Here is a 24923-nt window from a genome sequence, read left to right as displayed (position 1 = left end):
ATTGTCAATCTGGGAAAAATAGCTAAGCTGCTGTGTGAGATCATTTTCGGGCCGTGTACTCGCCTGTCAGATGGAAGCCTTAATCATACCCAGGCTCCCTATGGTGGTAAATGTATAGATTACTTCCAAGCACCGGACATGATGGGAACCTATGCTCAGGTGAGCATGTACTGGCTGTGTGGCCACAGTGCCTTCATAGCCCTCCCAGCGGGATGGACAGGCAGATGTGCCCCAATAACCACGGCTCAGCACTCCTACGTCGTAGCCGCTCACCTCTCGACCAGTCATCGTTTTAAGCGTGACTTGGCTCCCCACGACTCTATATGAGGAAGAGATGTGCCTCTGGATGTGAAGTTATGGTCCACAGACCAGAAAGTCCTGCTGTCACTCTTCCCCTGATTGGGTGTGGACAAAGTGATGCTGCGCGTGGAGAAACTAAATTACAGATTCAGCTACTTCGTCAACTCCACTGTTGAGGCTCTTAGAGGCATAAGGGTGGAGTTGACAGCTCTGAGGATCATGGAAATGCAAGATCGAATGGTTTTGGATCCATTAACTGTGGCCTTGGGTGGTGTGTGTGCCATGGTGGGAGAAAGTTGTTGTACATTCATCGCAAACAACGATGATGATGGAGGGTCAATAGGTCTGGCCATCCAGAATTTTACAATGTTAAGAAACACTGTGAGTAAGGATTTCATTACAGATAACAGCTGGACCTCATGGCTCTTTTCTGGATCATGGTATCACATCCTGTTAAACCTGCTTACCCCAATTATTGTATTGCTGGGCTTGGTAAGTGTTATGAATTGCTGTATAATTCCTTTCATACGATCATTGGTCCAACAGATGATTTCGGGCACAGTCAATGGTTTGCTGCTAGATCGTGATTACATAGCTTTGCTGCAGTCTGATTCCGAATCTTGTTATCCCATTCAGATGGGAAAAAATGATGGTTGAAAACATTGCTTCCTCTGAGTGTAAGATTTTGATGCTTCTATAAATATGACCGGGCCACCGAAAGTCCAGTGATGGAGGTGGTGGCTTTGTGATGATGAGAATATAGACAGAAATGTCAAAAAAATTCTAAAGAATTGTAAATATACTTATCAATTACTAATGTCTTTGATTCTGTCTTTCATGTATCTATCTATCTATCTATCTATCTATCTATCTATCTATCTATCTATCTATCTATCTATCTATCTATCTATCTATCTATCTATCTATCTATCTATCTATCTATCTATCTATCTATCTATCTATCTATCTATCTATTCAGTGAGGAAAATAAGTATTTGAACACCCTGCAGTTTTGCAAGTTGTCCCACTTAAAAATCATGGAGGGGTCTGAAATTTTCATCTTAGGTGCATGTCCACTGTGAGAGACATAATCTAAAAAAAAAAAAAAAAAAAAATTGGAAATCACAATGTATGATTTTTTTAATAATTTATTTGTATGTTACTGCTACAAATAAGTATTTGAACACCTACCAACCAGCAAGAATTCTGTTAGAGGATGAGAACAACCCCAAGAAAACCATCCCAACCATGAAGCATGGGGGTGGAAACATCATACTCTGGGGGTGCTCTTCTGCAAAGGGGACAGGACGACTGCACTGTATTGAAGGGCGCATGGATGGGGTCATGTATTGTGAGATTTTGGCAAACAACCTCCTTCCCTCAGTAAGAGCATTGAAGATGGGTCATGGCTGGGTCTTCCAGCATGACAATGATCCCAAACACACAGCCAGGGCAACTAAGGAGGGGCTCCGTAAGAAGCATTTCAAGGTCCTGGAGTGGCCTGGCCAGTCTCCAGACCTGAACTCAATAGAAAATCTGTGGAGGGAGCTGAAACTCCAAACTTGAAAGATTTGGAGAAGATCTGTATGGAGGAGTGGACCAAAATCCCTGCTGCAGTGTCTGAAAACTTGGTCAAGAACTACAGGAAATGTTTGACCTCTGTAATTGCAAACAAAGGCTACTGTACCAAATATTAACATTGATTTTCACAAGTGTTCAACTACTTATTTGCAGTGGTAACATACAAATGAATTATTAAAAAATCATACTTTGTGATTTCCGGATTTTTTTTTTTAGATTATGTCTCTCACAGTGGACATGCACCTAAGATGAGAATTTCAGACCCCTCCATGATTTCTAAGTGGGAGAACTTGCAAAATCGCAGGGTGTTCAAATACTTATTTTCCTCAAAGTATATCTATCTATCTATATATATCTATATATAATCCATCCCACCTCACAGGTGTGCCATCCCACCTCACAGGTGTGCCATCCCACCTGTGAGGTGGGATGGATTATCTCAGCAAAGGAGAAGTGCTCACTATCACAGATTTAGACTGGTTTGTGAACAATATTTGAGGGAAATGGTGATATTGTGTATGTGGAAAAAGTTTTAGATCTTTGAGTTCATCTCATACAAAATGGGAGCAAAACCAAAAGTGTTGCGTTTATATTTTTGTTGAGTGTACGTTGTATTTCAAGGCAATAAGATTGAAGCAATAGGGCCCAATGCATTAAATGTTGGTTGGGAGACTGCAGGCTGCTGAGGAAGGTCAAAGGGTTATGATCAGAAAAGACAGTTACAGGACCACATCTGACATAAACACTGAAATGCTGTAAAGACCAAATCAAAGCAAGCGTTTCTTTTTCAATAACGGAATAGTTCCTTTGATGACGATTGAATTTTCTTGAAAAGAAACAAACTGGTCTATTCACCCCCTCATCATCTTCCTGTAACAACACAGCGCCTGCACCAACCAAACTTGCATGGACCTCCGACTGAAATGCCCTGTCCCACCTAGGATCAGCCAAAACGGGTGCATTTGAAATTAATGCCTTGACACGCTCAAATGCTTTCTGGCAAGGATTAGACCACACAAACCTTACATTACCTTTTAAAAGATGGGTCAGGGGCGCTACCACAGTAGAAAAATTTTTACAGAAACACCTGTAATAGCCCACCATCCCCAAAACCCACATTAGCTCCTTTTTTATAGTGGGTGAAGGAAATTGGTCAATGGCCTGGACTTTGCCCGCACAGGCCTCACAGTGCCCTGGCCAACCACACGACCCAGTATACCACCGTGTCTTTAGCAAACTCACATTTAGCCAGGCTCACAGTTAGATTGGCCTGAGCCAAGCGGTTAAACACAGCTCCAAGCCGCTCCAAATGCTCCTGCCAGCTATTTGCGAAAACAACCAGGTCATCAATATACACAGCACAGCTTTCTAAGTCCTGCACAACTAAATTCATAAGGCGCTGAAATGACGCCGGTGCATTTCTTAAACCAAACGGCATGACATTGTATGAGCACTGGCCACTAGGGGTTATAAAAGAAGAAATCTGCTTGGCCCTTTCTGTCAGAGGGACCTGCCAATACCCCTTTAACAAGTCCAGCTTGGTCACAAAGCTCGCCCCCCCCCCCCCCCCCCCCCCCCCACTTGGTCCACACAGTCCTCCATTCGTGGTAAAGGAAAGGAGTCAGGTTTTGTGACTGCATTTACTTTATGAAAGTCAGTGCAGAAACGTGGACTCCCATCAGACTTAGGGACCAGAAGGCAAGGAGAAGCCCAGCTGGAATCAGAAGGCACCACAATGTCATTCTCAATCATATACCCCACTTTTGCCTTGAGATGATTACGTTTTTCAGGAGGTACTCTGTAAAATCTTTGCCTTATTGGCTTAGCATCTCCAACATCAAAGTCGTGCTGTAACAATGTGTTGTTTTGTGGAGGCTTGGAAGGTAAGTGTGAGTCCTCTGATGTGCACTGGTGTTAAGTTTTAGATGGGTGTCCCCTTGTAGGTTGTCACAGTGTTTCCCAATAGGGGTTTCGCCGCGGGGTTTTTTTTTTTTACTGCAGAGGTACGGCGGGTAGAGCTTCCAGTTTTTCCCTTCCCCTACTTTGGCTCGGGTGCATTTCCTTGGTCTTGTGTGGTTGCCAGCGTGCTAGTCGCCTGTAGCATGCCACTGGGTTATAAGTGCTTAAAAACCCACCGCTACGCCTCACAAAGACTAGGGTTGAGTTTGTAACTTGGTGGGTAGGTAGTTTAGCGGGGGCGTCCTCGTCTTTGGTTGGCTATTGTTAAAGCCGGTGGTGTACATTAGACGGGTTCTCACTTAAGCTTCTGTTTGGTCTCTTGTGGAGTTTAGCCATGGATGAAGTTGTTGAAGATTTTATTGAGTCGCCATGTGAAAATGGTTTGGATGTTTGTACAAAAAAACAACTTTTAATGTTGGCAGCGCATTATAAAGTTGAAGTTGGTACTGCTCAGAGGACTAAAGAATATATTAAATGTAATTTGAAGTCTAAGTTGGTTGAGACTGCTGTTTTAAAGCCTGGTACTGTTGAGCCTGGTGCGTTTGGGTGCTTGTCTCTGTCTTTTGGGACGAGTGCCTCTGGTTTATCTTTTGAGCAGCAGAAAGAATTGCTTTTGTTAAAATTGAAAGCTGAGCAAGAATCTGAAAGATGGCGTCAGGATTTGGAAATGGCTAAAATTGAGGTGGAGAGGCGGAAACTTCAGCTTATTGTTGAGGGAAAGCTGGATGGTCTGGAGTGCCCTCGGGAGCTACATCGGATGATTTGGGTGATTTGAGGTTGGTTCCAAGATTTAATGAAAAAGGCTCAGAAACGTTTTTTTCTTTGTTTGAACGTTTACCTGAAACTCATGGTTGGTCAGATTCTACACGTATGTTGTTGGTACAGTGTGTTCTGACTGGTAAAGCTCAGCAGGCTTTTTCTGCTTTGAATACTGCTGATTGTGTGGAGTATAGTACTGTTAAATCTGCTGTACTTAAAGCCTATGAGTTAGTGCCTGAGGTGTATAAGCAGCGTTTTCGGGGGTGGAAACGTGGTGAAAAGTCTCATTTGGAGTTTATGCGGGACCTGTGTGCTCATTTTGACAGTTGGTGCTCCTCGGCTAATGTTACCACATTTGAAGTTCTCCATGATTTAATTTTGTAGGAACAGTTTAAAAATTCTGTTTCTGAGCGTATTGCAACTTACATTGTTGAGCGTGGAGTTAAGTCTGTGGCAGAGGCTGCGGCGCTTGCTGATGATTATTATCTGACCCATTCATCTGGGAGTAGTTTGGGTTGCTCGGGTCCATGTTAAGGTTTTTCAAAAAGGTCTGATTTTGAGTCTAGAAATGGAAGGTTTTCACGGGAGTCTGAAAAAGTTTGTAATTATTGTCATAAGTGCGGACACTGGAAAAGTGACTGTTATGCACTGAAATCTCGTCTTAAACAGGGTACTGGTAGTGCTAAGCCTGTCATGTGCACTGCATCTGTTGTGAAGGGGCAGGAAGTGGCAAAAGTTAATGTTAAGCCTGAGTTGGAGTCATATTTGCCATTTATTACTGATGGTTTTGTGTCCCTGGTGGACAGTGAAGAGCAGGTGCGCATAAAAATTTTGCGTGACACTGGTGCTTTTGACTCTTTTATTGTAGCTTCTGCTTTGCCATTCTCAAATAAAAATTCTGTTGGCTCAGACATTCCTGTTATGAGGATGAGCATGAATGTTTTGAGTGTGCCACAGCATAACATGATGCTTCATTGTGATCTTTTCCAGGGTGAGGTGGCTGTTGGGGTACTTCCAGCCTTACCCATGGACGGTGTGGACATGATCTTGGGCAAGGACACTGCAGGTAGCCGGGTGTGGGCGGATGTCCCTCCACCTGTGAAGGTGACTGATGTTCCTGTACTGCGTAGTAAGCCTGATGAGAATGAAGTGCAGTTTCCAGACGTGTTTGGTGTTTGTGTGGTGACCCGTTCAAAGACGCAGAGAGATAAGTATTCTGATGATGACTCTCAAAATGAGTTGACTGTGCCTGGGGCTCCCTGGTCTATTTCTTGCAGTGATTTGGTGAAGGAGCAAAAGGAAGACAACACTTTGGCAGCTTTGTGGGAGGAAGTTTGTGCTGCAGTGGAGGTTAGGAACAAGTCTCATTGCTACTTTGTGCACAATGATGTGTTGATGAGAAAATGGACACCTCAGTTAGATGAGTTTATTGGTGATCCTGTGTATCAAGTGGTTGTTCCTCTTACACTTCGGAATGTGGTTTTACAAATCTCTCATGATCAGTCTGGACATTTGGGGATCAGGAAAACTTATGACTGTGTTATGAGTTATTTCTTTTGGCCTTGTTTAAAAAAAGATGTGTCCACATACATAAAATCATGTCACACGTGTCAGTTGACTTGTAAGCCCAAAGCCCAAGTCTTTGAAACCAGCTCCACTGTGTCCAATTCCAACTATAGGACAACCATTTGAACATTTGTTAATAGATTGTGTAGCCCCACTGCCACCATCTAAGTCCGGAGCCCGTTACGTGTTGACTGTGATGTGTCTGAGCACTCGGTATCCAGCTGCATATCCTCTCCGTACCATTACTGCAAAATCTGTAGTCTATGCATTGTCTCAGTTTTTTTCTGTTTTTGGTGTCCCACGTGTGTTACAGTCTGACAGGATCGAACTTTTGTTCGAAATTGTTTGCACAGGTCCTTAAACAATTAAATGTGACACATAATCTTTCTTCTGCTTGCCTTACAATATAAGGCGCCTTGGGGCAACTGTTTGTTGTGATTTGGCGCTATATAAATAAAATTGATTTGATTTGATATAGCGCCAAATCACAACAAACAGTTGCCCCAAGGCGCTTTATATTGTAAGGCAAAAGCCATACAATAATTACAGAAAAACCCCAACGGTCAAAATGACCCCCTGTGAGCAAGCACTTGGTGACAGTGGGAAGGAAAAACTCCCTTTTAACAGGAAGAAACCTCCAGCAGAACCAGGCTCAGGGAGGGGCAGTCTTCTGCTGGGACTGGTTGGGGCTGAGGGGAGAGAATCAGGAAAAAGACCTGCTGTGGAAGAGAGCAGAGATTAATCACTAATGATTAAATGCAGAGTGGTGCATACAGAGCAAAAAGAAGTGAATAAAAAGAAACACTCAGTGCATCATGGGAACCCCCCAGCAGTCTAAGTCTATAGCAGCATAACTAAGGGATGGTTCAGGGTCACCTGATCCAGCCCTAACTATAAGCTTTAGCAAAAAGGAAAGTTTTAAGCTTAATCTTAAAAGTAGAGAGGGTGTCTGTCTCCCTGATCCGAATTGGGAGCTGGTTCCACAGGAGAGGAGCCTGAAAGCTGAAGGCTCTGCCTCCCATTCTACTCTTACAAACCCTAGGAACTACAAGTAAGCCTGCAGTCTGAGAGTGAAGCGCTCTGTTGGGGTGATATGGTACTATGAGGTCCCTAAGATAAGATGGGACCTGATTATTCAAAACCTTATAAGTAAGAAGAAGAATTTTAAATTCTATTCTGGAATTAATAGGGAGTCAATGAAAAGAAGCCAATATGGGTGAAATATGCTCTCTCCTTCTAGTCCCTGTCAGTACTCTAGCTGCAGCATTTTGAATTAACTGAAGGCTTTTCAGGGAACTTTTAGGACAACCTGATAATAATGAATTACAATAGTCCAGCCTAGAGGAAATAAATGCATGAATTAGCTTTTCAGCATCACTCTGAGACAAGACCTTTCTAATTTTAGAGATATTGCACAAATGCAAAAAAAGCAGTCCTACATATTTGCTTAATATGCGCATTGAAGGACATATCCTGATCAAAAATGAGTCCAAGATTTCTCACAGTATTACTGGAGGTCAGGGTAATACCATCCAGAGTAAGGATCTGGTTAGACACCATGTTTCTAAGATTTGTGGGGCCAAGTACAATAACTTCAGTTTTATCTGAATTTAAAAGCAGGAAATTAGAGGTCATCCATGTCTTTATGTCTGAAAGACATTCCTGCAGTTTAACTAATTGGTGTGTGTCCTCTGGTTTCATGGATAGATAAAGCTGGGTATCATCTGCATAGCAATGAAAATTTAAGCAATGCCTTCTAATAATACTGCCTAAGGGAAGCATGTATAAAGTGAATAAAATTGGTCCTAGCACAGAACCTTGTGGAACTCCATAATTAACCTTAGTCTGTGTAGAAGACTCCCCATTTACATGAACAAATTGTAATCTGTTAGATAAATATGATTCAAACCACTACAGCGCAGTACCTTTAATACCTATGGCATGCTCTAATCTCTGTAATAAAATGTAAACCTTCTAGAGGTACATTCGATCGGCACACTGTTCAAATATTCTGTGGCTTGATCCCTTAGGGCAGGTGCGGTCCTGGAGGCGGGCCGACCAGGCAGCCGCCCGGGTTGGCATCGCGGGGGGGGGGCACGACTGTGCGGGGAAAAAAAAAAACGGTCAAAAAAAAAAAAAAATGGGGGGTGGGGGGGTGGGGTGTTGTCCTGATTGGGGGGGGGGGTCGTGGTTACAACACACTCAATGTTGTATGGCTGGGGGTGCCTGGCTGCCTTTTGTTTCTGTCTTCTGTTCTGTCTTTTGTTTTTCCTTCCAGGTGGCTTGCGTTCAGGACTGAGTGGCTGTGTGGCTGAGCTATCAGGACCTCACCCTGATCACCTGAGGCTGGTCATGTGCAGCTCGTCAGGACTCACAGCTGTGGTCCATCTACATGGATTGGGGCATGGTTGCATTTAAGTCTGGAGTACACAGTGTGTATTTGTCAGAGACTCGACCTTGTGACCAGACGGGTGAGATCGTCCTCTAGAGAACCATCTCATCATCATGGATGCAGAGACCGTACCAGGTTTGATGCATGGTCTGTGAAAGAGGAGGGGGTGAGGTCTCACGCTCGTCAGCACACTTCCTGAGGTACAGTAGGTTTTGTGACTAACATTAGTACAGTCAGTAGATGTGGTGTCCCTCACACCTTATTATATTGAGCTGTTATGTTAGTCGTTTAATCAGCTTCCACTGCAGTGGATAATGTGAACTGGGTGTTCCATGCCTGCAGGGTGGGAAGCTGATTAGTGATTAAGCCAGGAAGTGTTTGCTGTTTATGTACACCTTTGAGTGGTCTCTCTGTGTGTGGAGTGTGGACTCACATGATGGTTTCTTCTTTCACAGACTCGGTTTGTCGCGGCCACCTGGGGGGTGTTGGCGGGGTCCTTGGGTCCGAACTGTTTCTGGCTCCGGACCGTTTGTGCTGCTGGGAGCGCGCCGCTAATCCACCACGCCAGACCGCACACTTATTTGTTTGTAATTTAGCACATCACTGTTATGTCATTAAATTCTGTTATCCTTTGTACCGTGCTCTGCTTATTTCATACTGGGTCCTTCAAACGCTGGTCGGTTCTCCGTCCTGCGTCCGACACATAACACTCAACTTTTGTTCAGAATCAGCTTCTTATCACTGGTAACGACGCAGCTTTCCCCTCAATCATTCCCGCAGCTTCACAGTGCTTTAAACAGTGTGGACGCTGAGCGACCACAGAGTTTAATAGCAACACAAAGCATGCAGCGAAATGAGACGAGTCATTGGATAAATGCTGGGCTTTGTCATGCCCATCGGACGCTCAGCGTGTCTGGGGGTCTATGGGGCAGTGGGCTGGCCTCGGCTGGCCCGGACGCTCAGCTTCTGCATGATGATTGGATGATCTATCTGAGGCTGAATCCCTTTTTGATTGACAGCGAAATGAGTGAATCAGCGATCTTTTAGTGTAAACATCCGTGGAAGCATTTTTTAATTTTCATTCTGTTCTGAGTTGAACCGGAGATTTTCCTAATCCTCTTAGCGGCATTTTCTTTGTTAAAAACGACTAGCAACACATCGAGCTTCCATTTCTGGTGTGTTTTTTGTAGCTGCTTGTGTTTGGAGACTGACTTCTATCACTCTTTCTGACTTCTATCTCAGTTTCTGTCCCTACCGAGCAGCGGGTGCTGCTGAGCTCCTCCACCGTCACAAAGCACTCACAGGCGGACACACTTCACACTAGCCTTGTGCCAGTCCCAGCTAGCGTGCTGCACATAATGGCAGACAATTTGAATGTTGTGGACCGGATTTTGGCGAAGCCATTTGATAGTCTTCCTTACGAAGAAGCCATGGCTGCTTCAATGGTTTGCAGGCCAAAGTTAAAGCAATAGCCCCCAGTGAGTGCAGTGTTTGTGCATTGCTATGCACACAGACTGAATCTGGTTCTGTCTCAGGGGGCTAAATGCTTATCTGAGTGCAGAATATTTTTTGCATCACTCTCTGGGATTGCCACATTTTTCTCAAAATCCACAAAAAGGATGTCTTTTCTTGAGTCTGCAGGCTGCTCAAGGTTGCCCAGAAATGCACCTACTCGATGGAATTTCACATCACTGATAGTGAGCACTGTGGCAAACAATTATGATGCCCTCTTGCAAACTTTTGAGATGATCATTGCAGATAAGTCCATGGATGATGACACATTAGACTGTGCCAATTTCTTTGTGTTTGTTATTGCAGTAGTCATTAAAACCGTAAATTTGTTCTTGAAAATAGCTGTTGTGAGTTAATTTGTGGGATTGTGGGTGTTCTGGACGAAGTTAGTGTTTTCATGGGTGGTGGGGCGGAGGTGGTGGCCACATTAGTGTGCGCGCGGGGGGGGGGGCACACAGGGGGTTTCGCCCGGGAAGTAAATCACTCTAGGACCGCCACTGCTTTAGGGAGTTTATTTTTTGGTATGGGGTTTGTAAAGGTCCCTGATGGGTCCCCTTTTTGTGAGAGGGGGGTGTTACGGCCCTTGGCCTTGTGGGCTGGGTATTTGGTTGTGTTTGTTTCTGCCCTTTTCTTTGTCTGCAGGGTGCTCATTTCCGGAGGACGCACTATAAAGCTCTGCCTGTTCTTTCGCTTATTCCTCCCTCTCTGTTGCTTTGGGTCCTGATGTGCTGCTGCCGGGCTCCGGGTCCTTCGACATGCACTTTTGAGTTTGTTTTTTAATTTCACATACCATACATCTTTGCAAACATACACACACAATACATCCAAACACCTGCCTTCACCACTGACGCTTACACTCACACCTTTGTTTTTGTTAAATAAATTCTTATTTTGTGCACGCTACTCTGGCATGGTCTCCATTTTTGTTATGGCTTTGAGCTGGTCATAAAAATACACACTATATATATATAGTGTGCCTATGTGATTTTGCTGATATTACTTTCCAAGTTAACCACTGAACTACTCACACGGTAAAATGACCTTTTGCTGACTTGAGGAGTGTGAGAGCGTAAATCTTGTTTAACTGAGCACAGATTTTATTTTATTTAATTTAATTGATTATTTTAATTAGCTTATAAAAAAATTATATTAAAAAAAATTCAAATACATAATTAAAAACAGAAGTAAAAGAAGGAAACAGATAAAAAAAAACAATGCATAAGAAAGAGAATAAAAATAGGTTTTCAGTCTTGACTTAAAAATGCCCACAAACCCCGACTGCTTCACGTTCGCAGGAAGACTGTTCTACAGGGTGGGTGCACAATACGAAAAGGCTCTTTGACCTGCTGACTTCTTCTTCACCCTGGGAACACAGAGAAGTCCCGCATCCTGCGACCGCAAAGCCAGGATGTACATTTTAATTAACAGATCGGCCTTGAGCAGGAACATTGCAGCCAGCACACCAGCTCAGGGCTGGTCCGGTTTTGTGTTAGAGAATAATTCCATATCTATGTGTGAACAGACTGTGAGACTCCAATGTGTAAAGTCATAATAACTCCATATCAGTGTGAGAATAGACTGTGTGACTCCAAGATGTTGTCTGTTGTTTTCTGCATATGCCTGTATGCAATTTTGCATCAATAAATGCAGGAGGTGAGTGGGCGGGCCCTTCAGAGCTGACTGGCGAGTGGTGACGAGGGGTCATGCCCGCTGGCTCTCTCCTGAACAGGAAAGAAATTCATGTATTCGGTTTTAAATTTACATTTTACACAACGTCCCTGTTGGGAAAGTGTAGGAACACGGACCAACAACAGGGGGCGCAAATGAACGGACAATGGAGGAAGTCAAATAACAACACTTTACTGTTGTGAATAAGCACAACAAACACAACAGATTACAACAATAGACAAAGAAGTCAATTCACAAAAATGTGTCACGTGGGCAGGCTCGAAGATAAGAGACGTCTGTCCAAAGCAGAACCGGAACCACACGATTTCCTCCGCCACCGAACCCCGGGAATACTGGAGCCGCCAAGTCCCGAACTCCCAGGTGGCCACTGCCTCTGCGTGTCGGATCTGGTACTGCTGGCGAGGAACAAAAACAGTTAAATGTGGGTGCGTTTGCACCCAGCAACCCGTATGGCGGGAAAACCACCTCCACCTCTCGTCGGAAGAATGTCTGCTATTTAACGCACAAAAGTAACAAAGTGTTAATGTCAAAAAGACAACACAGTCGGCTGAGTACTGTACCTCCTAGGTAGAGCGATATCTCGGCAAAGAGGTGGAGATGTCGTCTTGCTGATATACCACTGCTGATCAGATGATTGGTGACAGCTGTCGTAGGCGATAAGTGACAGGTGTCACCCCGGCTGCTCCTGTGAGGCGGCAGCGCCCTCTGGTGCCTGGAGCCCGCACTCCAGACAGGGCGCCCTCTGGTGATGGTGGGCCAGCAGTACCTCCTCTTCAGCGGCCCACACAACAGGACCCTCCCCTCAACGGGCGCCTCCTGGCGCCCGACCAGGCTTGTCCGGGTGGCGGCGGTAGAAATCGGCCAGGAGGGCCGGGTCCAGGATGAAGCTCCTCTTCACCCAGGAGCGTTCTTCGGGTCCGTACCCCTCCCAGTCCACCAAATACTGGAAGCCCCGGCCCATCCTACGGACATCCAAGAGCCGGCGCACAGTCCAAGCCGGCTCGCCATCGATGATCCGGGCAGGAGGCGGCGCCGGACCCGGAGCACAGAGGGGTGAGGTGTGATGCGGCTTTATCCGGGACACATGGAAAACAGGATGGATCCGCAGTGAGGCCGGAAGCTGAAGCCTCACTGCGGCTGGACTGATGACCTTAAGGATTCTGAAGGGACCGATGTAACGGTCCTGTAGTTTAGGGGAGTCCACTTTCAGGGGAATGTCCTTTGTGGACAACCACACCTCCTGCCCTGGCCGATACGCAGGGGCCGGGGTCCGCCGACGGTCTGCATGGGCTTTTGCCCTCGTCCGGGCCTTTAGCAAAGCAGAACGGGCGGCGCGCCACACCCGACGGCACTTCCGCAGGTGGGCCTGGACCGAGGGCACACCGACCTCTCCCTCAACCACCGGAAACAACGGGGGCTGATACCCCAGACACACCTCAAAAGGGGAGAGGCCAGTGGCTGAAGACACCTGGCTGTTATGGGCATACTCGATCCAGGCCAAATGGGTACTCCAGTCCGCCGGGTGCGCGGCCGTCACGCAGCGCAGGGCCTGTTCCACCTCCTGATTGACCCGTTCTGCTTGCCCGTTGGTCTGAGGATGATACCCGGACGAGAGACTCACTGTGGCCCCCAGTTCCCGGCAGAAGCTCCTCCAGACTTGCGAGGAGAACTGGGGACTGCGGTCGGAGACGATGTCTGTTGGAATCCCATGCAGCCGGACGATGTGGTGGACCAGGAGGTCCGCTGTCTCCTGGGCAGTCGGGAGCTTCGGGAGGGCCACGAAGTGGGCCGCCTTGGAGAATCGGTCCACTATCGTGAGGATGGTGGTGTTGCCCAAGGAAGGCAGGAGGCCCGTGACAAAATCCAGGCCGATGTGGGACCAGGGGCGATGAGGCACAGGCAGCGGCTGGAGCAGTCCCGATGCCCTGCGGTGGTCAGCCTTGCCCCTGGCGCAGGTGGTGCAGGCCTGGATATAATCCCGGACGTCGGCCTCCAGGGACGCCCACCAGAAGCGCTGCTGGACAACTGCCACGGTCCTACGCACCCGTGGATGACAGGAGAACTTGGAGCCGTGACAGAAGTCCAGGACTGCAGCCCTGGCCTCTGGTGGGACGTAAAGTTTGTTCTTCGGCCCAGTTCCGGGATCCGGGCTCCATGTCAGGGCCTCCCGGACGGTTTTCTCTACGTCCCAGGTGAGGGTGGCCACGATAGCGGACTCCGAGATGATAGGTTCTGGTGGATCCGACAACTCCGTTTTGACTCCGTCTTCATGCACCCGGGACAAGGCATCCGATCTCTGGTTTTTGGTCCCGGGGCGGTAGGTGATCCGGAAGTCAAAACGGCCGAAGAACAGTGACCAGCGGGCTTGCCTGGGGTTCAGCCGCTTGGCGGTCCTGATATACTCCAGGTTCCGGTGGTCAGTGAAAACCGTGAATGGCACGGACGTTCCCTGTAACAGATGTCTCCACTCTTCAAGAGCCTCTTTCACCGCAAGGAGTTCTCGATTGCCGACGTCATAGTTCCGTTCAGCCGGGGTCAACCTGCGTGAAAAGTAGGCACACGGGTGAAGTACCTTATCGGTCTCTCCGCTCTGGGACAGCACGGCTCCTATCCCTGAGTCAGAGGCGTCCACTTCAACCATGAACTGGCGGCTAGGGTCGGGCTGCACCAAAACTGGCGCAGTAGAGAACCGTCGTTTCAACTCCTTGAACGCGGCTTCGCACCGATCCGACCAGGTGAAGGGGACTTTTGGAGAGGTCAGGGCTGTCAGGGGGCTAACTACCTGACTGTAGCCCTTAATGAACCTCCTATAGAAATTCGCGAAGCCGAGGAACTGTTGCAGCTTCCTACGGCTTGTTGGTTGGAGCCAATCTCTCACCGCCGCAACGGCCGGATCAGGGGCGACGGAGTTAGAGGAGATGATAAACCCCAGGAAGGACAAAGACGTGCGGTGAAACTCGCACTTCTCGCCCTTCACAAACAGTCGGTTCTCTAACAACCGCTGCAGGACCTGACGTACATGCTGGACATGGGTCTCAGGATCCGGAGAAAAGATGAGAATATCGTCCAGATATACGAAGACGAATCGGTGCAGGAAGTCCCGCAAGACGTCGTTAACCAAGGCTTGGAACGTCGCTGGGGCGTTGGTGAGGCCGAACGGCATGACCAGGTACTCAAAGTGACCTAATGGGGTGTTAAATGCCGTCTTCCATTCGTCTCCCTTCCGGATCCGAACCAGGTGATACGCATTTCTAAGATCCAGCTTAGTAAAGATTTTGGCTCCATGCAGGGGGGTGAACACGGAATCTAACAATGGCAACGGGTATCGGTTGCGAACCGTAATCTCATTCAGCCCCCTGTAATCAATACATGGACGAAGTCCGCCATCTTTCTTGCCCACAAAAAAGAAACCTGCCCCCATCGGGGAGGTGGAGTTCCGGATCAGCCCGGCAGCTAATGAGTCCCGGATGTAGGTCTCCATTGATTCGCGCTCAGGTCGTGAGAGGTTGTACAGCCTGCTGGACGGGAACTCAGCGCCTGGAACCAAATCAATGGCACAATCGTACGGACGGTGCGGGGGAAGGGTGAGTGCCAGATACTTACTGAAGACGTCAGCAAGATCGTGGTACTCAACCGGCACTGCCGTCAGATTGGGAGGGACTTTGACCTCCTCCTTAGCCTGTGAACCGGGAGGAACCGAGGATCCTAAACACCCCCGATGGCAGGTTTCGCTCCACTGAACCACCACCCCAGATGGCCAATCAATCCGGGGATTGTGCTTCAACATCCATGGGATGCCCAAAATCACGCGGGAGGTAGAAGGAGTTACAAAAAACTCAATCTCCTCCCGGTGGTTTCCAGACACCACCAGAGTTACTGGTTGTGTCTTGTGTGTGAGTAAAGGGAGGAGGGTGCCATCTAGTGCCCGCACCTGCAACGGCGAAGGAAGCGCCACCAGAGGGAGCACTACCTCCCTTGCCCATCTGCTGTCTAGCAGATTCCCTTCTGACCCCGTGTCCACCAGTGCTCGGGGTTGAAGGGTTAAATCCCCGCTCAGGATTGTGACTGGGAGTCGTGTGGCAATTTGTGTGTGTCTCACTTGAATGTTTTGACCCCCCCTTAGCCCAGTCTCTAAGGGCGAGTGTTGTCGTTTTGGCCGTTTGGGGCAGTTTCTCTGTGTGTGCTCAGTTGAGCTGCAGAGAAAACACTCTCCACGGATCAGCCTCCCCATTTTGGCCCTGTGCATTTCCCTAACAACGTCAGCAGGGGGAGCTGTTGCCCCACAAAGCGCTGCGGCTGTGGAGCGTGGGGAGGGCGGCCCCTTTTCGAACCCGGAAGAGAGAGGGGCGGCGCGTATCCGGTCACGTCCTTCGCCTCGCTCCTGACGGCGTTCCTCCAACCGATTGTCTAACCGTATAACGAGATCGATAAGCCCATCTAAATCCCGCGGTTCCTCCTTAGCTACCAGCTGCTCCTTCAGAACCAACGACAGTCCGTTTATGAAGGCGGCGCGGAGCGCAACGTTATTCCAGCCGGACCTCGCAGCCGCGATGCGGAAGTTGACTGCATAAGCGGCTGCGCTCTCGCGTCCCTGTCTCATTGACAGCAGCACGGTTGAAGCGGTCTCTCCTCTGTTAGGGTGATCAAACACTGTTCTGAACTCCCCCACAAACCCAGTGTATGCTGATAACAACCGTGAGTTCTGTTCCCAGAGCGCCGTAGCCCAGGCGCGTGCTTTACCCCGAAGCAGAGCAATCACATAAGCTATTTTACTAGCATCTGACGCGTACATGACGGGACGTTGTGCGAAGACGAGCGAACACTGCATAAGAAAATCCGCGCACGTCTCCACACAACCTCCGTGCGGAGAGAGCCTCCACCCTGCGGTTCAGGAGGATGTTTTGCTCAGTCATTTGATCCAACCGAGCCGTAAAGGCGGTGAGAATGTGCTGCAGCTCACCAATCACGTCTCCTGCAGACGCCTGCGCTCCCTGCTCTCCCAATTGGTCGTTCAACAGCCGGGTGACGCCCCTCGGAGTCCATGACGCTGGCCGAGATATCCTGTTGGGAAAGTGTAGGAACACGGACCCACAACAGGGGGCGCAAATGAACGGACAATGGAGGAAGTCAAATAACAACACTTTACTGTTGTGAATAAGCACAACAAACACAACAGATTACAACAATAGACAAAGAAGTCAATTCACAAAATGTGTCACGTGGGCAGGCTCGAAGATAAGAGACGTCTGTCCAAAGCAGAACCGGAACCACACGATTTCCTCCGCCACCGAACCCCGGGAATACTGGAGCCGCCAAGTCCCGAACTCCCAGGTGGCCACTGCCTCCGCGTGTCGGATCTGGTACTGCTGGCGAGAAAAAAAACAGTTAAATGTGGGTGCGTTTGCACCCAGCAACCCGTATGGCGGGAAAACCACCTCCACCTCTCCTCGGAAGAATGTCTGCTATTTAACGCACAAAAGTAACAAAGTGTTAATGTCAAAAAGACAACACAGTCGGCTGAGTACTGTACCTCCTAGGTAGAGCGATATCTCGGCAAAGCGGTGGAGATGTCGTCTTGCTGATATACCACTGCTGATCAGATGATTGGTGACAGCTGTCGTAGGCGATAAGTGACAGCTGTCACCCCGGCTGCTCCTGTGAGGTGGCAGCGCCCTCTGGTGCCTGGAGCCCGCACTCCAGACAGGGCGCCCTCTGGTGGTGGTGGGCCAGCAGTACCTCCTCTTCAGCGGCCCACACAACAGTCCCAACTTCACTGGAATTTGGGTGGTACATCAATTTTTTTTCCTTCAACATCCCTATTATTTATTCTGTATGCTGGTGGACCTGGGTAATTAATTTTAGTTCCCCATGTCTTTAACGTGTGAATTATCAAGATCAATGATGTGAAACTGAACTAAATCTGGGCAGTGTGGTGGACCAGCGGTTAGTACACTTTTGTTTTCAGAGCAGAAGGTTCCCGGTTCAAGACCACTGTTGCCCATTCTCCATGTTCTGTGGAATTGTTTCACAAAGGAAGAGTGCCAAGTGTAAAGTTTGGGGCGGCATGGTGGCTTAGTGGTTAGCGCTGTTGCCTCACAGCATGACGTTCCTAGGATCACTTCTTCCCATCTGGTCCTTTCTGTGTGGTGTTTTGCATGTTCTCCCCATGTTTACATGAATTCCCTCCCAGGGAGCTTCTTCCCATTTCCAAAGAAATTCAGGTTTGGTAGTTCATAGTTCAAAATTCATAGTTTGTCTACATGTGGCGCTGTGACAGACTAGAGTCCTGCTCAAGGTGAACACCGCCCCTTTCCTGACTGCTGGGATAAGGTAGATAGAGAGAGGTCTGATGAGTTTGCATATACTTTGCTACAAAGTGCAACTTCATGTACAGCCAGTAGGCAGCTTTGTATCAAGAGCTGAACCATGTTTAATGGATCTATAGCAGATCTTTTGGTGCTGTGGTTGTTCATAGTGGGTTAGTCTTTTGTCAAACAGGGTTAAGATCAGGTGGAATATGTTATCTGCTAACACTCACCTGTGTTGATGGCATTGGGATGGGCATCCAGGTAAGTGGGTAAGGTGAGGCCGAAGAACATGGAAAATCCAAGAACAAAGAGGTTTCTGGATGAGTTCAGATCTACCAGCTGCAGGTTGGAGAGACCAACGGCTGTGATCATTCCTGAAAAGACCCAAGCCATATTCACCTATCTGTCTTGGAAAACTCTTTAAGATTAAGACCAATGCATCTTTGTTCCTTTAGTTCTTTATTTTCAGATGACAAGGTGGATACGTTTCACTCTTATCTCAAGCTCAGAAATGGATGTTATCTTAGCACAAACATTTGAAGGTGGAGGGAGGGAGGAACATCTAGTCTGGTGCATATTGGAAGTGAAAAACATCCATGTATCAAAACTGAGGGATTGACATGAGTACATGTGGGCGTTTGAATATCCTCAAGGCAGCATCACACTTCATCCAGTCACATGTTTAGTTCACTGAAAACTCCAATGTCTTTCTAAAGTATCACTTGGCAAAATTGCAACTTTCCAACTGAATATCAGTGGGCTAGTCAGCAGTCTATCAGATCAATCCATCAGCCTGGTGTACGATGGACTGATTGAGAGCTCTGACTCCTGCTTTCTGTTTTTCCAAGCCGGGTTTAATGTCTACTGATGTACATGTGAAAAGAGAACTGTTTTCTGCTTGTACTCTCATCTTATCTCATGGTGTCTGGTCTAGTTCTGAGTGTAGGGGCCTGTTTCAGAAAATACAGCAGGTTATTTGACACTGCTGAAATTGGAACTCTTGATGTGAGTGTACAGCAAGTATGAGCTTATTTTTAGGGGGAATCAAACTAAAACCACAGCTCCAGTTGCAATAGGGTGAGAAATAACATGGTAGAAAATAATTGCTCAAGTCAATACATAAGTTTGATTTATTTATTTAATATTTAAAAGTATACTTTTACAGTTGAATACTGGTAGAATTAACTTAAAATTTGTTTCATTTAGGTGCAATCCTGTGGTTGACAAAACGACACAGAAGCAGCTGAAAATTAAATAGAACAATAAAGTTCAAACTAGCCTAAAAGACTTGTGGCTGTGCCATTAGTATCATATTTGTCATATAACAGTAAACATAATTCTGTCTGTTTTAATGTGAGTAGCAATCATGAACCATCTATTTCCTAATTTAAATAGGCCTATTTAATTAACATTTAACAATCTATGACATTGTTTTTCATGAGAAATATGTCAGTTGTCCCAAAAGATTCTGATGGAGTTATCTGCCATGTAGACCCTCATGCTTCAGCAGATCCCTGTACAGTTGTAAGAGTACGACTCAGCATTTCAAAGATTTTTCCAAAAAGTAGACTGTCTTGTTCCCAATGTTTTTTGTTCAGAGCCCCCCACTTTGTTGGAACTATGAAAAGCTGGACTTCCTGTAAAAATAATAAAGTGATTATTTTGTTTGAAAATTCTTTGTTGTACTCTGTTTAGTTGATCACTGTAACTGTTAGTTTGGTCTAAAGCTCCTGTCACATTGGCGTATTCGGAGAGCTGCTCATTACAGCGTATCGTCTACGCTGTAATGAGCAGCTCTCCGCCCACTTCACGAGGAGTTTATTCTCAATACGCAGCAGTATGTTGAGGGCTACGTATGTAGGACAGAAGAAATTAAACATGTTTAAGCCCCTGTCACAGTGGCGCATTCGTAGAGCTGCTCATTGCAGTGTTGTTTCATTTAAATACGCCCAAAATATGCACATACTCAGCCTTTTTCAGTGTTCGTTCAAACTTGCAGCTGCGTGTATTCGCGTTTTAATGTGTGCACACAGTCGCGTGTGCCATGCTGCACCAGTTCAGTGCTATTTTCTGCCTCTGTGGAAGTGCGCTCTGTTCTCTACTGCATGGTGTTGTGCGGCTCAAAAACAGAGTCATTTAACATGATTATTTATTTATTTATTTATTTTTTTGTCTTGGTGGATCACTTTCATTGTGTCCAGGTGCTGCTGAGTCTGGCTGTGGTAAGGCTGCCCTGAACGAAACGCTGTGACTCGTTTAAACTGGGAGAGAGCGCTTTTGTTGATAGCGCGCGCGGTCTCTCTCTCTCTCTCTCTCTGTGATACAGAGAGAGAGAGAGAGAGAGAGAGAGAGACAGTGTGCGCTTTTATGAAACAATGCGACACAGTGAACCAGTCCTCATATCATGAGTCCAGTATGATAAAGTGAAGCAACAATCTTGCAGTATTTATAGCTCCAGAAGAACAGGGAGATGTGAAATGACGTACAGTACTGTGTTGCAGCATGGGTGGGCTCACAATAGTGGACAGTAGTACGCCGCTGCGTGTACTCGTGTGAAGGCTCCATGCTGTGCTGTACGCCGAAGAAAATTAAATGTTTAATTTCTTCAGTCCTACGCACGTAGCCCTCAACATACTGCTGCGTACTGAGAATAAACTCCTCGTGAAGTGGGTGAAGAGCTGCTCATTACAGCGTAGACGATACTCTGTAATGAGCAGCTCTACGGATACGCCAATGTGACAGGGGCTTTAATTTTCTTCGGCGTAAATACCGCTTTTATTTTAAGGATAGCGTGCGCGGTCTCTCTCTCTCTCTCTCTCTCTCTCTCAACACAGAGAGAGAGAGAGAGAGAGAGAGAGGGAGACCGTGCACGCTATCAATAAACGCGCTCTCTTCCAGTTTAACGAATCACAGCATTTCGTTCAGGGCAGCCTTTACCACAGCCAGAATCAGCAGCATATGGACACAATGAAAGTGATCCACCAAGACAAAAAAAAAAAAAATGGTAATAATAATCATGTTAAATGACTCTGTTTTTGAGCCACACCACACAATGCAGTAGAGAACAGAGCGCACTTCCACAGAGGCAGAAAATAGCACTGAACTGGTGCAGCATGGCACACGCGACTGTGTGCACACATTAAAACACGAACACACGCAGCTGCCAGTATGAACGAACACTGAAAAAGGCTGAGTATGCGCCTATTTCGGGTGTATTTAAATGAAACATAATGCTGTAATGAGCAGCTCTACGAATACGCCACTGCGACAGGGGCTGAAGCAGTGAGTCTGGTCTGCTTGGGACCTCAAGCAGACCAGACTCACTGCTTAAGCATTAAATATGCACACACACACACACACACACACACACACACACACACACACACACACACACACACACACACACACACACACACACACACACACACACACACACACACACACACACACACACACACACACACACACACACACACACACTTCAGGGAGATTGCTCAGGGGGTTGGTGAGGTTAGACTGTACCCTTGCGAAACACCTTAGGGTAGCTTGTTGTGATTTGGTGCTATATACAATAGTGTTCAGAATAATAGTGGTGCTATGTGACGAAAAAGATTAATCCAGGTTTTGAGTATATTTCTTGTTGTTACATGGGAAACAAGGTACCAGTAGATTCAGTAGAGTCTCACAAATCCAACAAGACCAAGCATTCATGATATGCACGCTGTTAAGGCTATGAAATTGGGCTATTAGTAAAAAACAAAGTAGAAAAGGGGGTGTTCATAATAATAGTAGTGTGGCATTTGGTCAGTGAGTTCGTCAATTTTGTGGAACAAACAGGTGTGAATCAGGTGTCCCCTATGTAAGGATGAAGCCAGCACCTGTTGAACATGCTTTTCGCTTTGAAAGCCTGAGGAAAATGGGACGTTCAAGACATTGTTCAGAAGAACAGCGTAGTTTGATTAAAAAGTTGATTGGAGAGGGGAAAACTTATACACAGGTGTAAAAAAATTATAGGCTGTTCATCTACAATGATCTCCAATGCTTTAAAATGGACAAAAAAACCCAGAGATGAGTGGAAGAAAACGGAAAACAACAATCAAAATGGATAGAATAACCAGAATGGCAAAGGCTCACCCATTAATCAGCTCCAGGATGATCAAAGACAGTCTGGAGTTACCTGTAAGTGCTGTGACAGTTAGAAGACGCCTGTGTGAAGCTAATTTATTTGCAAGAATCCCCCGCAAAGTCAATTCAATTCAATTCAATTTTTTTTTATATATAGCGCCAAATCACAACAAACAGTTGCCCCAAGGCGCTTTATATTGTAAGGCAAAGCCATACAATAATTATGTAAAACCCCAACGGTCAAAACGACCCCCTGTGAGCAAGCACTTGGCTACAGTGGGAAGGAAAAACTCCCTTTTAACAGGAAGAAACCTCCAGCAGAACCAGGCTCAGGGAGGGGCAGTCTTCTGCTGGGACTGGTTGCGGCTGAGGGAGAGAACCAGGAAAAAGACATGCTGTGGAGGGGCGCAGAGATCGATCACTAATGATTAAATGCAGAGTGGTGCATACAGAGCAAAAAGAGAAAGAAACACTCAGTGCATCATGGGAACCCCTCAGCAGTCTAAGTCTATAGCAGCATAACTAAGGGATGGTTCAGGGTCACCTGATCCAGCCCTAACTATAAGCTTTAGCAAAAAGGAAAGTTTTAAGCCTAATCTTAAAAGTAGAGAGGGTGTCTGTCTCCCTGATCTGAAATGGGAGCTGATTCCACAGGAGAGGAGCCTGAAAGCTGAAGGCTCTGCCTCCCATTCTACTCTTACAAACCCTAGGAACTACAAGTAAGCCTGCAGTCTGAGAGCGAAGCGCTCTATTGGGGTGATATGGTACTACGAGGTCCCTAAGATAAGATGGGACCTGATTATTCAAACCTTATAAGTAAGAAGAAGAATTTTAAATTCTATTCTAGAATTAACAGGAAGCCAATGAAGAGAGGCCAATATGGGTGAGATATGCTCTCTCCTTCTAGTCCCCATCAGTACTCTAGCTGCAGCATTTTGAATTAACTGAAGGCTTTTTAGCTTTTAGGACAACCTGATAATAATGAATTACAATAGTCCAGCCTAGAGGAAATAAATGCATGAATTAGTTTTTCAGCATCACTCTGAGACAAGACCTTTCTAATTTTAGAGATATTGTGTAAATGCAAAAAAGCAGTCCTACATATTTGTTTAATATGCGCTTTGAATGACATATCCTGATCAAAAATGACTCCAAGATTTCTCACAGTATTACTAGAGGTCAGGGTAATGCCATCCAGAGTAAGGATCTGGTTAGACACCATGTTTCTAAGATTTGTGGGGCCAAGTACAATAACTTCAGTTTTATCTGAGTTTAAAAGCAGGACATTAGAGGTCATTCCTGTCTTTATGTCTGTAAGACAATCCTGCAGTTTAGCTAATTGGTGTGTGTCCTCTGGCTTCATGGATAGATAAAGCTGGGTATCATCTGCATAACAATGAAAATTTAAGCAATACCGTCTAATAATACTGCCTAAGGGAAGCATGTATAAAGTGAATAAAATTGGTCCTAGCACAGAACCTTGTGGAACTCCATAATTAACTTTAGTCTGTGAAGAAGATTCCCCATTACATGAACAAATTGTAATCTATTAGACAAATATGATTCAAACCACCGCAGCGCAGTGCCTTTAATACCTATGGCATGCTCTAATCTCTGTAATAAAATTTTATGGTCAACAGTATCAAAAGCAGCACTGAGGTCTAACAGAACAAGCACAGAGATGAGTCCACTGTCCGAGGCCATAAGAAGATCATTTGTAACCTTCACTAATGCTGTTTCTGTACTATGATGAATTCTAAAACCTGACTGAAACTCTTCAAATAGACCATTCCTCTGCAGATGATCAGTTAGCTGTTTTACAACTACCCTTTCAAGAATTCTTGAGAGAAAAGGAGGGTTGGAGATTGGCCTATAATTAGCTAAGATAGCTGGGTCAAGTGATGGCTTTTTAAGTAATGGTTAATTACTGCCACCTTAAAAGCCTGTGGTACATAGCCAACTAACAAAGATAGATTGATCATATTTAAGATCGAAGCATTAAATAATGGTAGGGCTTCCTTGAGCAGCCTGGTAGGAATGGGGTCTAATAAACATGTTGATGGTTTGGATGAAGTAACTAATGAAAATAACTCAGACAGAACAATCGGAGAGAAAGAGTCTAACCAAATACCAGCATCACTGAAAGCAGCCAAAGATAACGATACGTCTTTGGGATGGTTATGAGTAATTTTTTCTCTAATAGTTAAAATTTTGTTAGCAAAGAAAGTCATGAAGTCATTACTAGTTAAAGTTAATGGAATACTCAGCTCAATAGAGCTCTGACTCTTTGTCAGCCTGGCTACAGTGCTGAAAAGAAACCTGGGGTTGTTCTTATTTTCTTCAATTAGTGATGAGTAGAAAGATGTCCTAGCTTTACGAAGGGCTTTTTTATAGAGCAACAGACTCTTTTTCCAGGCTAAGTGAAGATCTTCTAAATTAGTGAGACGCCATTTCCTCTCCAACTTACGGGTTATCTGCTTTAAGCTACGAGTTTGTGAGTTATACCATGGAGTCAGGCACTTCTGATTCACACCCAGAGCAGAAAAGTGCGGGAGAGACAGGAGAAGCTGCCATGCTAAATCGGCTAAGAGCTAGTAGCTGCACTAAGCTAGCGGATTCCTAAACAAGCAAAGTGAATAATGTGTAAATAATTTAGAGGTGATTCAGCAGAAGGAGTGCTTTAGTTAAGGCACGTGGAGATTACACTGGGAAACAAATCGTAATCTAGATAA

General features: G+C 46.1%; 1 protein-coding gene across 1 annotated transcript in view; it reads right to left on the bottom strand.

Annotated features, from left to right (window-relative positions):
• slc23a1 (solute carrier family 23 member 1) overlaps positions 1-24923 on the bottom strand; it is a 417619-nt gene that overhangs the window by 58893 nt on the left and 333803 nt on the right. The window contains exon 12 of the mRNA XM_034177547.1: positions 18297-18440. Within this exon, the coding sequence (XP_034033438.1) occupies positions 18297-18440 (144 nt within the window). The remainder of the gene's footprint in view (positions 1-18296; positions 18441-24923) is intronic.

This window comes from Thalassophryne amazonica, chromosome 9, assembly GCF_902500255.1.
Source record: "Thalassophryne amazonica chromosome 9, fThaAma1.1, whole genome shotgun sequence".
In the NCBI taxonomy this organism is placed as follows: Eukaryota; Metazoa; Chordata; class Actinopteri; order Batrachoidiformes; family Batrachoididae; genus Thalassophryne; species Thalassophryne amazonica.
Note: the sequence above shows the minus strand (reverse complement) of the source record. Positions and strands in the feature narration are given on the sequence as shown.